The sequence below is a fragment of the Antechinus flavipes genome, chromosome 4 (assembly GCF_016432865.1).
Source record: "Antechinus flavipes isolate AdamAnt ecotype Samford, QLD, Australia chromosome 4, AdamAnt_v2, whole genome shotgun sequence".
Classification (NCBI taxonomy): Eukaryota; Metazoa; Chordata; class Mammalia; order Dasyuromorphia; family Dasyuridae; genus Antechinus; species Antechinus flavipes.
This window is the reverse complement of record NC_067401.1, coordinates 277,612,073-277,629,505: the sequence shown is the minus strand read 5'-3', so window position 1 is coordinate 277,629,505 and position 17,433 is coordinate 277,612,073. Positions and strand designations below refer to the sequence as shown.

Genomic DNA, 17,433 nt, shown 5'->3' with positions numbered 1-17,433 from the left:
AGAACAAAGGACAAAACAAGATTAACTATGTAGAAGATTCTCAAATCCATTTATCAACTTCAGATTTCTCCTGACTTGCATCTCCAATGGTCTACTGGTCATTTCAAATCAGATGCCATATAGAAACCTCAAACTCAACATTTCCACAGTGAATTCATCTTTTCCCCCAAACTTTTTTCCTTTTTCTAATTTCCCTACTATCATTGAAAGCATTTCATTCTCTTAGTCACCCAGGTTCACAATCTAGGTGTTATTTTCAACTCTTTCTTCTCTTTTACCCCTCCACACACACACAATCAGTTGTCAAGTGTTTGTGTTCTATCTTTCTATCTTTTGTATCCATCTATCCTATCCACTCTTTTCTCTGACACTGTCACCACCCTGGGGCAGGCCCTCATTATCTAATGTTTGGATTATTGGAATGGCCTAAGGGTTGGGCTCATCATGTCAAGTATGGCCTAGCTTTAGTGCATCTCCCACTCAGCTCCCAGATTAATCTTAAAGAGATTTTGTCATGTTATTCTCCTAGCCAATAAGCTCCAGGGCTTTTCTCTTATTTCCAGTATCAAATACAAAATACTCTATTTAGCTTGTCAAGCTCCTTCTATCTCTCCAACTCTATTTTCCAGTCTCTACCACTTTACTCTCTTCCATGTACTTTTCAAACCCATGACAGTGGCTTCCTGAAAGTTCCTGACTTGCAACACTCCCTCTCTCAACTCTGTGTATTTTCATGGCTATACTCTAAAGATGGAATTCTTAGCCTCCTCATTTTTATCTCTAGGAGTCCTGGTTTCCTTCAAGTCACAGTCAAAATACCACATTCTTATGAAGCTTTTTTCCCCTGATTTCATTTTTGCTAATGCCTACTCTGAGCTGACTTTATCCACCTTCTCCTTTATATATGTTGTTTGGACGTAGCTATTTGTGTGTTGTCTCCCCATTAGATTTCAAGCTCTTAGAGAGCAGCAACATATATATTTTTTTCTTTCTCTGCAGTGCTTTCACTTAGCTCAGCACCTGTAACATATTAGGTATTTAGGTACTTAATTAGATATTAGGTATTTAATATTAGGTATTTGACATTTTAAATAAATATATTATATATTATATAATAAATAAATATAAATTATGCAAATAAAATTATATAAATGTAAATGTAAATAACATAAATAAAAATAAATTTTAATATTTGGTATACTACTCTCTACCTATCTATAGATTTAGAAGAAAGGTGAAGCTAAGGCAGACTCAAGGCAGGCACTTGACTAAGCTTTCCCCCCAAAACCTAGAAATACTTTTAAATAATGACATTAAAAAACTCAGGAGCAGAAGCACTCTCAAAAAGATGGAGTAAAACGATTTTCCAGCCCAAGACAATTTAAAAAAGGTTGGCAAAAAAAGTCTGTTGCATCAGAATAAGAGTAGATTACAATCCAGGAAAAAATGTCCCAACATAGTCCTAGTGTGCAAACCAAGGGACCCTCCTCATTGTTCCTAGGCAGAAAAGAGTGCTTGTGGTCACTCAGATACCAGAGCACAGAACAGGAGACTAGTAAACACCTTTCCTTATGTGATATTATCTGGAAAGAACTGAAAACTTAAAGGTCCCTAGAAGTATCTCTGAAAACATCTACACAAAATCCCTGAAGCTTGGGACATAGCTCCTTCTACCATGGAGGTCTACTTAATAAAGAACTAAAAGTTGAGTTACAGTTTGGGGAAATGAGGAAGCAACAGACAAAAATTCTGACCTTAGAAAGTTACTATGGTGACAAGCAATTTCAAAACACACACTCAGAAGAAGATAACAAAATCAAAGTTCCTATTTCCAAAGCCTCCAAGAAAAATATGAATTGTTCCCAGGTTATAGAAAGGTTCAAAAAAGATTTTAAAAATAAAGAGAGGTAGAGAAAAAATAGAGAATAAAAATGAGTGATGCAAAAAAATCATGAAAAACAAACCAACAGTTTGATAAAATAGACTAAAAAAAATTGGAGAAAATATCTTTAAAACAGGCTACGGCAAATGGTTTAAGAGGTACAAAAACACAGTGAAGAGAAGAATGCCTTAAAAAGTAGAATGGGTCAAATGGGAAAAAAGACACAAAAGTTTGCCAAAGGAAAAAAAAATCTTTAAGAATAAAAAAGGTACTTGCTCACTGAATAAAATAATTCCTTAAAAGTTAGAATTGAACAAATGGAAGCTAATGACTTTACAAGAAACCAAGAAACAGTAAAAGAAAACCAAAAGAATGAAAAAAATAGAAGATTATATAAAATATAACTGACAATAGAAGACAATGAAAATACAACTGACATGAAAAATAAATTCAGGAGAGATGATTTGAAAATTATTGGGCAGTCTGAAAGCCATGATCAAAAAAAAAAAAAAGATCTAAACATTATCTTTTTAGAATAGCTTTTAATTTTTCAAAATACATGCAGATAGTTTTTAACCACCCTTGCAAAATCTTGTTTTCCATATTTTTGTGCCTCCCTCTTTACCTTCCTCCTCCCATAAACATTAAGTAATACAACATAAATTAAACATGTGCAATTCTCTTAAACATATTTTCCCATTTATCATGCTGCACAAAAAAAGTCAGATCAAAAATGAGGAACAATTGGAGAGAAAAAACAAACAGGTAAACAACAGTAAGAACAAAGGTCAAAATCCTATGTTGTGATCCACACGCAATCTTAGGCTTCCCTCTGGATGTAGATGGCTCTCTCCATTATTATAGACATTATCTTTCAAGAATTATCAAGGACAGATGCTCTGATATTCCAGTACCTGCAGATCAAATTGAAATCAAAAGAACCTACTGATCATCTCCTGAAGAAGATCTCAAGTTGAAAATTCCTAGGGATATTATAGCCAAATTCCAGAGTTCCTAGATTAAGGAGTACAAATAGCCAGAAAGAAACAATCAAGTATTGTGGAACTATGAGCATGATAACACATGATTTTGCAGTTTCTATGAAAGGATCTTGTAATAAGATTAGAGGGTAAAGGTGCTAAGATTACAATCAATAATCATCTACCTATTAGAACAGAGTATAATCATTCCAGGAGAAAATAGATATTCAATGAAATAGAGGACTTTCAAGCATTCTTGAAAAGACAGAGCTAAATAGGAATTTTGATTTTCAAATTCAAGTCTCAAAAGAAGCATAAAAAGGTAAAAATAGGAGGGAAAGCATAATGAAAATACATTCCTATATGGAAAATATGATACTTATAATTCATAAGAACTTTCTCTTCATTAGGGCAGTCAGAAGGCATATAGACAGTGGACATAGGCATAAATTGCATATAAATGGATAATATCTTTAAAAATAAAATTAAGCATTACTAGACAAATATACTGGAAGAAAGAGAAAGGGAGAGGTAGAGAGGGATAAATTGTCATATATAAAAGAAAAAATAAAAAGCTTTTACAGTAGAGAAGAGGTAGGTAATGAGATGGAAAGAATGAACCTTATTTTGGTTCAAAGAGCCAAATGAGTATTTAAAGCTATCTTACCCTACAGGAAGTCAGGAGAGGAAGATGATAAGCTAAGAGAGATGGGGGTGGTGATAGTAGGGAGGACAGATTGAGGGAGTGGGTAGTTAAAAATAAAATATTTTTGAGTAGGACAGGGTGAAAAGAGAGAGAGAATAGAATAGACAAAGAGGTGGGGAATACAGTTAGTAATAGTAATTGTGAAAAACATTTGAAGCAGATTTATCTAATAAAAATCTTATTTCTTAAATGTAGAGAAAATTAAGTTAGATTTAACAAAAAAGATGTTATCCAATTGATAAATTATTTTTTTAAAAAAATAGTTTTCAGATAAAATAACCAAAGCTATCTTTTAGTCAAGTAAAAAAAAAAATGCTTCAAATAACTATTGATTGGAGAATTACAAATTAAAACAGTTTTGACATGCTTCCTCATACCTATTAAACTGGCTAATAGGAGGGAAGGGGAAATGAGAATGGTGGAAGAGAAAGGGTAGAAAAGGAGAAAATTTAATGCATTGTTGATGGAATTGTGAACTGATTAGATTATTCTGTGAAAGGCCTATAAAACCATGCACACCCTTTGACCTATCAATACCACTATAAAGTCTGTATCCTAAAAGAGATTTTAAAAAGGAAAAGAACTGATATATACAAAAATAGATATAGCAACTCTTTTCTGGGAGTAAAGAATTGAAAATTGTGAGTATATCTATCAATTGAGAAATGGCTGAACAAATTGTAGTTGATGAACAGGATGTTCTCAGAAAACCTGGAAAGATTTCCATTATCTGATCCATGTGCTGAAATGCACTGTTTAAAATGTAACAATAATACTATAAGATGATTAAATATGAAATGACTTAGTTATTCATAGCAATTCAAAAATTATCCAAAACAACTCCAAAGGACTTATGATGAAAAATGCTATCTGTATTCAGAGAAAGAACTAGTAGTGTTTGAATACAGATTGAAGAATACTTAAAAAAAAATCTATTTTTTGAAGATTTTATTTTTGGGGGATGGGGAAAGGAGAGTGTGTTTTCTTTCAAAACCTGATTACTATGAAAATAATTTGTGGGACTACACATGTATCAACTCTATCAAATTGCTTACCTTTTCATTGAAAGAGAGAGGAGAGAAAGAAAGGAAAGGAAAAAAAAAATTGGAACTCAAAAATTTTAAATGCATGTTAAAAATTTTTTTAATGTAACTAAAGGACATATATATATATATATATATATGTATATAAAACTCTAAATAAATAAATAAAAAACAGGTTGAATGAGATGGACTTTTAACGCAATTCTGAATAAATACTGAATGAAAACACATGATATTCCACTGTAATAAATGAATTTAAAATTGTATAGCTATTATGTACATATATATATACACACATATATATGTAGTTGATTATAAAACACATAAAACAGGTACTTCTGCCCCACTGATAGAGTATTAGTGATATAGAATTTTAATAAAATAAAACAGATATGATATGGATAAACCATCAATGCAGATAAATTTTAGCTTTTCTGTGTGATGACGTGATATGCTTTCTTTGGTTATTGCTTTTATTGCTGATAATATAATGCCCTTCATTATTGCTTTCATAATTAGTAAGTGAATCAACCTCTCTTTGACACAATTTTCTCATCTGTTAAATGAAGATAATATTAATTGTTTCTAATCTTCTTCAGAGGGATGCTGTAAAGATTAACGAATTGGTATTTAGAAATTTTTTGAGGAATACATAGGAAAAAATGATATTTTTTTTCAAAATTGACTAAACCATCTAAGTAAATACAAAGCAACTTTAACCAAACTTTAAAAAGAAAACTAATACAATGTCTGTTTTTGTATTAGATAGTTTTGAAACCAGTAGAACATTTATTTTAGAGGAAAAAGTAATACACATATGAATAAAAAAAATCCAAATTCTTCAATAAGTGCCTATAAACTTCTAATTAAGAATCCTCTTCCATGAACTCCCTATATTTCATGATCTCATGTGAAAAATAAGAAAGACATTATTTGAAAGGTGCTGTCCCACGAAGCCGTGATATAATGATTAGATAAATATTGATAAAACAAATTTGGCCCATTAGAGAAATATGGGTTGTCACAAGATTTCTACTATTATTGACAAAATATATAAGCCCATTCTACTCAGGGAGTCCATCTAAAGTCACAGACTCCAATTGAACATTGTTTTACATTAATGAATAAAAGTTAAGATGGGAGAGAATCACCATATAGGTGAAAGTGGCGTAACCATTAAACACAATGAAATGCCAATTAGGGAAAAAATCAGTTTAGGTTGAAACTTTTTTAAAATTGTTTCCATATGGAATTATTTTTCAAGGGAATTTCTGATGGTCAGTCCCTCAGCTTAAAAAATGGGAAAACAAAAATTGAATAATAAATGGAAACAATAACAATGTATAAAATAGTAGAAAGCAGAATTTTGATATTCAAAATTAGAACATTAAATACTATATGTTATTATTCAAAAACAAGTAATAGTCTGTACTGTATTCTCTATACTGGTTATGAAACCATGAGGGAAAATACATCATACTATACATTCATCATAATGCAAATTATTAGCTATCTAGGCATAAAATTTGTGAAAAAGGTCCTTCCAATTAGCTTTTCTATACTAACAATCCAACTTTTTAAAAAATAGAATGACTAATAAGAGATACTTATGATGAATTGTTCCATTTTGTCATTCCTGGAATTTTTCATGAGATCATTTTCCATGGTTATACTGAAACCCAATCTATATTGTAACAACTGTTCCTATTTTGTTGCTGTTGCTGTTTTATTTTTTATTTAAATAGTATTCAATATATCTAATGCTGTGAGGGACTTCTAATGACATAAGTACAAAAGAACATATATGAATTTAGGGGAAATTAAGACAACATGATAATAAAAAAATAGCACTGTTGAAGAGCATTTTGCAAATTATATGAATCACTTTGTAGATGTAGAAACAGAGAGTATAATATATTGCCCAGCACATAGTAGGAGGTTAATAAATAAGACTAACATAACCCTCACTATACTTAGTAAGTCTGAGTGGTACAGACTACAGTATTAAAGAAGTATGTATAGGAAAGACATTTGAAATTAGTCCAACATCTTTCTGGTCCAATATTCATTTTACAGTGGTGGAAACGGGGTAGAGATAAAGCATTTTGCCAACAGTTGCAAAGGTAATAAGTAAAAGATACAGAATTGAGACACAGATTGTCTCTTTTCACTGTGCTATGACAAAGTATTCTCTTTGCAAATGTCCTCTTACTCTTTACATTGAAAAAGAACAACAAATACTTATTTATTTTTCAGTGTTTTCAGTCTTCCTAAAGAACTGACATGGGATTTCACCCCTACATTAACTGCATTAGTTATTGTAATTCTCAGCTCAAAAAAAAAAAAAAAAACGGAACCAAGGAAGAAGGTTTTGAAAGATATATGTTTAAGAAATTTAGTCTGGCTGTTTTTTACAAGTTGTTTTTGTGTTGTTTTTATCTTAGACACTACTAAAAATATTCAGTTTTTTTTCCAAAAAAAATGTATAATCTTTAATATATGATGACAATTTTCCCCCTATATTACCATCTAAAAGATTTAAGTATTTCTTTTCTGATAAATTTAACAATCTAGAAAGAAGACTATATGATACAACTACTATGCACAAATCTTATGTTGAGCATGGGGATATAAATGCAAAACAGTTCCTGCCCCTAAAAACTTATATTCCAAAGGGGAAAACAACATGTTTTACATAGGCATACACATTATACATATGCATTTCTATGTACAGATATAATGCACACATATAACAATAAAAGCCATATATAAATAAAATAAAAAACAATCTCAGAAGTTGACATTATTTGAATTATTTTGTTTAATCAACAATCTATCTTTTCATCATCTTTTGTCCTTGTTCTGCAAATGATATTATAAGGAAAAAATATGAGAGGCATGGGAGGAAAAGATAAGAAAATATATATTGGGAAGCAAAATCTGGGCAGAGTCCAATATATTCAATACATGTTAGAATATTTCTAAAATGATGCAACATATCCTGAATAATATGGCCTGCATAGTTCAACAGATTGAGAAACTGTTCAAGGATTTAATTTCCAGAATTGTCAAGCTAGATCTTCTTTTCTCCAGTTACAAAATCTGAGATGCATGAAAATAATAATTTCCTGGAACTGAGTCTTCCAGAACAATTAGCTAACAGCAGGGTCACTTTAAATTAGTAAAAACAAGATGGAAATCCCTGCAGAAATAATACCTTATGGGTATTTCATAGAGTGTAGGCATGTGTTGCTATTGTTAATTAAAAAAAAAAAGGATGTAAATTGAAATATTCTATATGCAAACAGTCCTTAATGTAGTGTAGAAATTTCAAAATGAGCATGGATTTGCCTTTATTTTAAATTTTGGCAAGATTCCCTCTTCATCCTAAACTCAAAGATGGAATAACCATAAATTTAACAAGTCACAATATGGAGTTAGAAAAAAGTATTATCTAGCATTATATTAAGGATAGGGGTGGTGGTGGGATAATTTGAGGTATTATATCCTAATATTTTATTCTGATATTTTCCTAACTCCAACAAAACCATCTCACAGTGAGAGAAATTTAACACCATAAGGTAATTGTTAGCTTAGTAATTAACACTGTATGATTTCCATTGTGAGTTACACACATTCCAGAAGGTTTCAAATTGAAAGAAATTCTATTCCATTAGAAAAGGAAGCTGTTTAATGTCAATTTTCTTCTGACACTAGAGGTACCCTTGTGGAGGGAAACGATTGAAAAGAATATAAAAAAGAATTTATATAATGGAAAAGAATAAGGAAGCAAAAATAACATTGAGGAAAGGAGAAACTGGAACAAAAAACTAAATTAGAAAAAAATAAGATTAAATTGCATATAAAATAAAAAGATGGATTTCCCCTGCCAAGGTGGTGGAGTAAGGGAAGAAATTCTCTGAAGCCCTCCCAAATTCCTTTCCAAACAACTAGAAAACAGAATTAGTCCAACAGCAGGGAAGCAGCAACTTAGCAGCCTAGCTGGAAAAGTCTACTCACTGGAGTAAAAATAAAGAGATTTTTCAAAGCAGCAGCAGCAGCTTCCACAGCTAACCTCACAGAAGGGCCTGCCATAAGGCTCCAAGCAATCCACCAGCAAAGTTCCACCCTCCAAAACCAACAGCCCCCTAAACAAGTGAGAAGTCAATGTAGCTCAGAAAGATCCAACCCCACTTACCCCACACCCAACACAAGCAACCAGCATGGCCTTGACACCATTGCTGGCCAGTAATAAAGCTTTGGCTAAACCTGATCAAGAGAGAACTATTTCCATAGCAACCCAGGATCAGGGCTCTACCCTGAGGAAGATCACCAACACGATCCATTCTAGTTTCTAGTCAGCCACCATTAAAACTATTACAATAGCAATACAGCAGTAAGGTCCCAGCCCTGGAACAGATCAACAGCCAAATCCCACACCCAGATGGGGACAACAAGAAGAACCCACCCTCCAATGCAAACCAGAACAGAAATCTAAATTTCAGAAAAAGCAAGCTGCTAACTCCTAAACCGTTGTAAAAGGTAGCCCCAGCACAAAAAGCTTGGGACAGTGAAGAGAAACCAACTTTCACATTAAAAACACCAAGATGCACAAAAAAAAAAAAAAAAAAAAAAACCCTGAGTTCCCTCTCAAAAAAAAAAAAAGTACAGAAAGTTACTATGGTAATAGAAAAGATCAAGGCATAAACATAGAAGAGAACAACATTGTCAAAATGAATGCATGTGAAGCCTTAAAGAAAAATCTAATTTGATATCACCTTAAAAAGAATTCCTGGAAGAGCTTTTGGGATTTTAAAAAGAAAATTAAAGAAATAGAAGAAAAACAGGGGGAGAGAATCATAAAAAAGTGTCAAATAAGGGGAAACGTATACAAAAATTAACTCGCTAAAAAATAGAATTGGCTAAAAAAAAAGAAATACAAAAATTTACTGAAGAAAATAATTTTTTAAAAATTAGAATTGAAGTAGTAGAAACTAATGACTGTATGAGACATCAAGATATGATAAATCCAATTTTTTTCTTTTTCTTTTTTTTCTTTTTCTTTCTTTTCTTTTCTTTTTTCTTTTTTTTCTTTTTCTTTTTTTTTTTTTTTGCTGAGGCAATTGGGATTAAATGACTTGTCCAGGATCACACAGCTAAAAAGTGTTAAGTGTCTAAGATCAAATTTGAACTCAGGTCCTCCTGACTTCTATTCACTATCTACTGTGTCACCCAGCTGTCCCAATCCAAAAAATCTTAAAGTAAAAAAAAAAAAGAAGAAAATGTGAAATTCTCATTCAAAAAACTAGATCTAGAAAATAGATGCAGAAGAAATAATATAAGCGTTATTGGACTACCTGAAAGTCATGATTAAAAAAAAAAAGAAAGAAAAAAAAACTTGAACATCTTTGAAGAAATTATAATAGAAAACTTTCCTAATGCATAAGAACCAGAGAGAAAATAGAAATTGAAAGAATCCCACAGTTCATCAGCTAAAAGAGATCCTAAAATGAAAACTCCCAGGAAAATCACAGCCAAATTTCAGAGCTCACAGAACAAGGAGGAAGTAAAGCAAGTGGCCAAAAATAAACAATTCAAATATTGTGGAACTATAGTCAGGATTAAAAGGATTTGGCAGCTTCCACATTAAGGAAATGGAGGGTTTGGAATAAAATATGCCAGAAAACAAAGGAGTTAGGATTACAATTAAGAATCACTTACCCTGCAAAATTAAATAAAATCTTTCAGGAGAAAAAAAATGGACATTTACTGAAATAGAGAATTTTCAAGTATTACTAATTAAAAGACCAGAGCCAAATTAAAAAAAAAAAAAAATGAAATCCAAGTACAAGACTCAAGGGAAATATGAAAAGCTAAAAAAAAAAAAAAAAAAAAAAAAGATTAGAATTTTAATGCAGTTAAGCTGTTTATATTTCTATATGACAAGATATTATTTGTAATTCAACTCTACTATAAAAGCAATTAGGAGTATATTTAGATAGGTGCAGATGCAATGTGACTTGGTTGGGATAATATCCTCACCCCCCCCTCCAAAAAAAATAAAGGGATGATAATAAAATTGTACTGGAAGGATCAGGGGGGATTGAATGGGGTAAATTATTGTACATGAAAGAACTATTATAATACAGAAGAAGATTTTAGGGGGGTGAATGGAAGGATGATAAGCAAAACATTATTCTCATCAAAACTGGCCAAAGAGAAGATACATATTCAGGTAAGTATATGTACCTTCTTACTGTATAAAGAAATAAAAGGGGATGGGGATAATAGAAAGAGGAGGGGAGACTGATAAAAAAGAATGTATACTGAGGAAAGTGGTGATCAGAAATAATATGGGTGTGAAGAGGGAAAAGTGAGTTGTAAGGAGGATAAGGGGATGACAAGCAAAAAATAGCATGGAAGAAAATACAAAGGTAGTTATTAACTATAAATGTGAATGGGATAAACTTTCCCATAAAATGAAAACAGAAAGCAGAGTGCAGTAAAAACCAGAATCCTATAATATATTGTCTACAAGAAATACATTCAAAATACTAAGATATACACAGGTTAAATGTAAGTGGCTAGAGCAGAATCTATTGTTTCAGATGAAGTAAAGAAAGCAGGGCAATCAATTATAATGTCAGACAAATTAAAAACAAAATAGGTCTGAGATAAACCACAAAATTATATCTTGCTGAAAGGTACCATAGAAAGTGAAACCTTATCAGTACTGAAGATATATGCACCCAATATCTGGAGAAAAGTGAATGGGAAAAGAAAGAAATATATTCTTTTTTTTTTCTCAATAGTACATGGCATTTACACAAAAAATTGATCATGTGTTAGGACATAAAAACCATAGAGCCAATGCAGAAAATCAGAAATAGTAAACCCATTCTTTACAGATCATAATACGATAATAGTCAATGACAAGAAAAATTAAAATTTAATTTAAAATTAATCTAATTCCAAAAAAAAAAAAAAAAAAACAATTGAGTGAAGGGAAAATCATGAAATAATTGAAAATTTTATTAAGTAAAATGACAGCAATGAAGCAATATATCACTATTTGTGGAATGCAGTCAAAGAAAATATTTAGGGAAAATTTTATATCTCTAAAAATTTAGGAAAAAAAACAAATTTATAATTCTCAATTAAACACCAAATTAGAAATCCTGAGAATCAAAAATGAAATTAATAAAATTGAAAGAAAAACATTGAACTAATAAATAAAATTAGAAGGTAGTTTTATCAAAAAATCCAAGATAATAGATGATCCATTGGTTAATTTGATTATTTTTTAAAAAGAAGAAAACCAAATAGTAGCATGAAAAATGAAAGGAGTACATTAAGCATCAATTAATACAGTTTTAGACATTATTTTGCCCAATTATGGGCTAATAAATTTGACAAATTAAACAAAGTAAATAAATATTTACAACAATATAAATTATCCTGATTAACAAAAGAAATAAAATATTTAAATGACCCAATCTTAAAAAAAAAATTTTTTTTAATTGAACAAGCTATCAATGAACTTGTAAAAAAATATCCAAGACACAAGTGAACTCTACCAAATGTTTAAAGAACAAATAATCCCAATGCAATATAAGCTATTTGGGGGGAGGGAGGGACAGGAGAAGAAGGAATTCTACCAGATTCCTTTTCTGACACAAATATGGTGCTAATATCCAAACCATGAAGAGCCAAAACAAAAAGAAAATTATAGACCAAAAAATTATACAATTTACTTAATGCATGTAGAAAAAAGCCTTGGGCAAAGTGCAACCCCCATTCCTTTTGAAAAAATTAGAAAACATAAAAATAAATGGAGCTAACATTAAATGAGAAATAAAATGTATCTAAAATAATCAGCAAACATTATCTGTAATGAGGATAATATAGAAGCCTTCCCAATAAGATCAGGCATGAAGCAAGGATGCCCAATATTACCTCTGATATTTAATATCGTACTTGAAGGGATGAAAAAGCAAATGAAGGAATTAGAAAAGGCAATGAGAAAACAAAAGTTATCACTTGATAGATAATTTGATGTTATAATTAGAAAATCTAGCTAATCAGCTAAATCACTACTTGAAATTATTAACAACTTTAACAGTTGCAGAATACAAAATAAACCCACATAAACCATCTATATTTCTATATATTACAACAAAGTCAAAAAGCAAGAAAATAAATGTGGACAATATAAAATAGTTGAAAGTCTACCTGGCAAGACAAACCCAGGAACTCTATGAACTCTATGAACATAAGTATAAAATAGTTTTTGCACAAATAAAATTAGATCTAAAAAAATGGAAAAATATCAATTGCTCATGGGTAGGCTGGGCCAATATAATAAAAATGATAATTCTACCTAAATTAATCTATTTATTCAGTGCCATTTCTATTGAAACTAGAAAAAATAACAAAATTCATCTGGAAGAATAAAATCTCAAGGATTTCAAAGAATTAATGAAAAATATATGAAAGAAGGCAGTCTAGCTAAAACAGATCTTAAACTATATTATAAAGCTGTAATTATCCAAACAATCTCACACTGGTTGAGAAATGGGGTGGTAGATAAGGGCAATGGTTTAAGTACAAATTACATTATAGTAAATGATCACAGTAATCTAGTATATGATAAAACCAAAAATTCAAATTCAACTCTTTGCAACAAAAACTCATTATTTGACAAAGCTGCTGGATAAACAGCAAAAGAGTGTGACAGAAACTTATATATAGAGCAATATCTTATGCTGTATACCAAGATAAGGTCAAACTAAGCACATGGTTTACATATAAAGGGTGATACCATAAGCAAATAATAGAACATGAAATGGTTTACCTGTTTAATTTTATGGATGAGGAAAGAATTTAAGACCAAAGAAGATATAGAGAACATTACAAAATATAAAACAGATAATTATGATTATATACAATTAAAAACTTTTTGCATAAACAAAATCATTGCAACCAAAATTATAAGGAAAGCAGAAAACCAAAACCAAAAGTGGCTGTAAAAAATTAGGCACTGCTGGGAGAACTTTGAATTGTTCCAGCCCTTATGAAAAATAATTTAGAAATATGTTACCAAAAATAATTAAACTGTGAATACCCTTTGACTCAAAACTACAACTAGAAGTCTAATGTTCCAGAGATATACTTTTTATAGAAAGGGGTTCATAGGTACAAAAATATTCCTAGTCACACTTTTTTGTTTTTATAAAGAACTAGAAACCAGAGGGAAACCCATCCATTGGAAGATTATCAAATAAATTATGATATAGGAATATAAGGGAACATTAGTGAGCCATAAAAAATTATTTTTAAAAATAGATTATTTTAAAAGGATCACGGGAAAATATGTATGAACTGATTCAGAGTAAAGTGAGTTAAAGCAGAAAAAAACTTGTAAAAAAAAGAAATTATTTTAAAAATAACTTTGAAAGATTTAAGAACTTTGATAAATATATTGACCCACCACAAATTCAGAGAAATAGTGATTAAGAATAATACTTAACTCTTGAAAAAGTGAGGGACTAAATATAAAGAATGAGATATATAATTTTCAGTCTTGGGCAATGTAGGAATGATTTTGCTTGCCTCTATATACTTGTTATGAGAATTTTCTTTTTAGTTTTCTTTTTTGGTGAGAGGTGAAAACAAAGAAAAGGGAAAATAAAATCTTATTAATTGGAAAATAAAAATGAAATACTAATACTCCCTATGAATTAAAATAAGCAAATGAATGAATGAATGAAGTAATATGTGTATTGTGAAGAAAAGCATTTAAAATCATGCTTTTTATAATGTTATATAACAAAGCATTCATCAACAAGAGTTGAAGTATACAAAATCTAGAATCTAGCAGCTCAACTTCTTGCAGATCCATATTTGTTGCATATTTAAGAATGAAAAATTATCATTTTTAATTTAAATAATTGCATGTCATTTTTCTTTATTTTCAGTTGTAACTTATATGAGAAAAACCCATTAAACTGTGTATTTAATTACATTTAACTAAAATCAATTTGAATCTAAAAATAATCTAAAAACAATTTGAATGAAAAAAGACTATTTGTTGACCGAATCCACTTAGAAAGACTTAGAAAATGTTCATTTCCTATCACTACTTCCATATTTACAACAATATTTAGCAATTACAAGAGTTTACAAATAACAAGAGTTAAAAAAAGATTATACACCTTACAAAGTACAAATGATTACATGAATTTTCAAGTAACTTATGCAATATAATAATGTTTAACTATATGCAGAGAGCAAATTATTTTTGAAACTACTGCTCCAGTGCCCACTCATATCATCAGGTATGTTTATACATAAACTAAAGTGTTCTCTTTATGAATTTTCCATACATTTAAGTGGGGAAAATTGTTTGTTTAAATGTAAGAGCAGTTAGGTGGGCAGTAGATAGAGCACCAGTCCTAAAGTCAGGAAGACCTGAGTTCAAATCTGTTCTCAGACATTTAACACTTCCTAGCTGTGTGACCCTAGGCAAGTCACTTAATCCCAATTGCCTTAGCAAAAAAAAAAAGAAGAAGAAGAAGAAGAAGAAAAAAAAAAGAAAGAAAAGAAGGAAGGAAGAAGGAAGGAAGGAAGAAAGAAAGAAAGAAAGAAAGAAAGAAAGAAAGAAAGAAAGAAAGAAAGAAAGAAAGAAAGAAAGAAAGAAAGGAAGGAAGGAAGGAAGGAAGAAAGAAAGAAAGAAAGAAGAAAGAAAGAAAGAAAGAAAGAAAGAAAGAAAGAAAGAAAGAAAGAAAGAAAGAAAGAAAGAAAAGGAAATGTAATAACAAATAATTATCAAATGATCCTAACTGCACAGGGTGGAGAGAAATGGCAGGGAGTAAGAGAGGAGAACAGAGCATGAATCTTCTCATTTAATTAAATGCACCTTTTCACTTGGATTCTCTGAGCTAGGTGACCATCTACAATTATCAGAGCAAGAGAAATAGAAAGAGTCAATAAGCAATCATTGGACTGTGTAAACTCACTATTTCCAAAAGTCCCAAAATTTACTACCTATATACATGCACTGATGTCTAATAAATATAGTAACATTTTCTGGTTTCTATGTTTCCAGCCAGTCATAGATTTGGAGGATAAGTATCATTTCTTCTGTTCTCTGACATCTTTATTTTCATACCTTGTGAAACATCTTTTAACTGCATCATCCAGATTTGGGACCTTGTCTTTCTTTCATCCAAAGGGAAGAAAGCCTATAATCATAAAACTGCCTTCAAGTTACTAAACTTTTCTGTTCAAACATCTATCTTTCAATAATCTGCAAAGTATTCATTCACATTTTTTTTCCATTTCCAAATTCATTGGAATTGAAAATACTAATTTTTTAACCTTTAAAAACACATATAAGGAATAAAATGGATGTCATGAAAATTATGTCTTTCAATTTCAATTTGCTAAGGAGGTATATGCAATGATATTTTTCTTTTATGTTATTTTATTTTTTCTTTACACATAGAAAATAAACACATTTGCTATGTTTTATTATATAATAACAGCATAATGATACCATAATAGCATAAATGGATATTATTTGTAGGGCATGATTCCACTTAAATGCATTATTTTATTGTATCTAAGGAATTACTTAAGGAATCTTACCTTAAAAAAGGTCATAGTGGCCCCATCCTCCACAGCTCCATACTCTATCTTGGTCTGTTTAGCTAAATCATCGGCAGAGTCAATGGGGGATTCCATGCGTTCCACTGTCAGAAAGGCGGCTAAGTTAGCAGTATACGAAGAAATGATGATAAGTGTGAAAAACCACCAAATGCCTCCCACTATCCTGGTGGAGAGCGCTTTGGGCATGAGCTCAGAACCTAACAGAGATTGAGGGGAAAGGATGAAACGAATACAAAGAAAATCATCAGCAGTCAAGTACTTTAAGTCACAGTGGCAGAGTGGAATCACTGTGCAATAAAAGTGGGTTATTGATTTATTGATTTACATATTGCTGTGGTAAGAAAACAACTAACATAGGGGCTGGGAAGGACTGGTTACAATAAAAAGATCATTGTTATGATGTTATCAAAATATAGTAATGGGAGACAGCTTCAGTGTGAGATAATATGCAGTTCAAACATTTTGATCAGTATAGCCTCTTTTTAATGCTAGATTTAGAGGATAGTAGAAATGCTTGAGTTTCATTCAAGAGATAAAAATAATTTAATCCAAGCAAGGATAAACTATATCAGACAGTGGTGTTAAATGTTTAGTATAATTATGTCATGGAAAGCTGACTTTCCCAGAGAATTATCTCAAATTTCCAGTCCTACACCTTGATACTATTATTAAGTTTGAGTTTCATAAAAATAGCTTCATAAATTTTAGTTACCCATTTTCATTGGTTTTATGGAATTAGTATTATCTTAATATTTTTCATCAAGACACTATGATGCAAAGATTCCATAGAGAAAGGGAAAATCTCCCATCACTATAATTAGCCCCCAAACTAATGAAAAATAATCTGAAAAAATAGATGGTTATACCACAGATTTTAATTTTCTCTGAAAACATCTACATTTAGAAAAGCTAGACTACATTGTAGTATTGCTGGAGTTGCCTGCTCATGGTACTATATTTGGGAATGTTCTTGGCATTATATTTTAATTTGAATCATTATTAATTTTAATTAGGTTACATTGAAAAGAGAATCTAAACCTTCTTAGCTGACAGTATATGATCACCATATTAATTATAATTTTATTATATTCTAACTATAAGCTTAAAATTAAAATTAAGACAATATTTTAAAGTAAGATGTGTGTTGGCAAA

The 17,433-nt window shown here is 30.6% G+C and overlaps 1 protein-coding gene across 2 annotated transcripts in view; it reads right to left on the bottom strand.

The window, feature by feature from the left end:
* GRIK2 (glutamate ionotropic receptor kainate type subunit 2) overlaps positions 1-17,433 on the bottom strand; it is an 822,997-nt gene that overhangs the window by 122,122 nt on the left and 683,442 nt on the right. For both annotated transcript variants that reach the window (XM_051997449.1, XM_051997450.1), the window contains one exon: positions 16,261-16,478. In XM_051997449.1, coding sequence (XP_051853409.1) covers positions 16,261-16,478 — 218 coding nt within the window. The remainder of the gene's footprint in view (positions 1-16,260; positions 16,479-17,433) is intronic.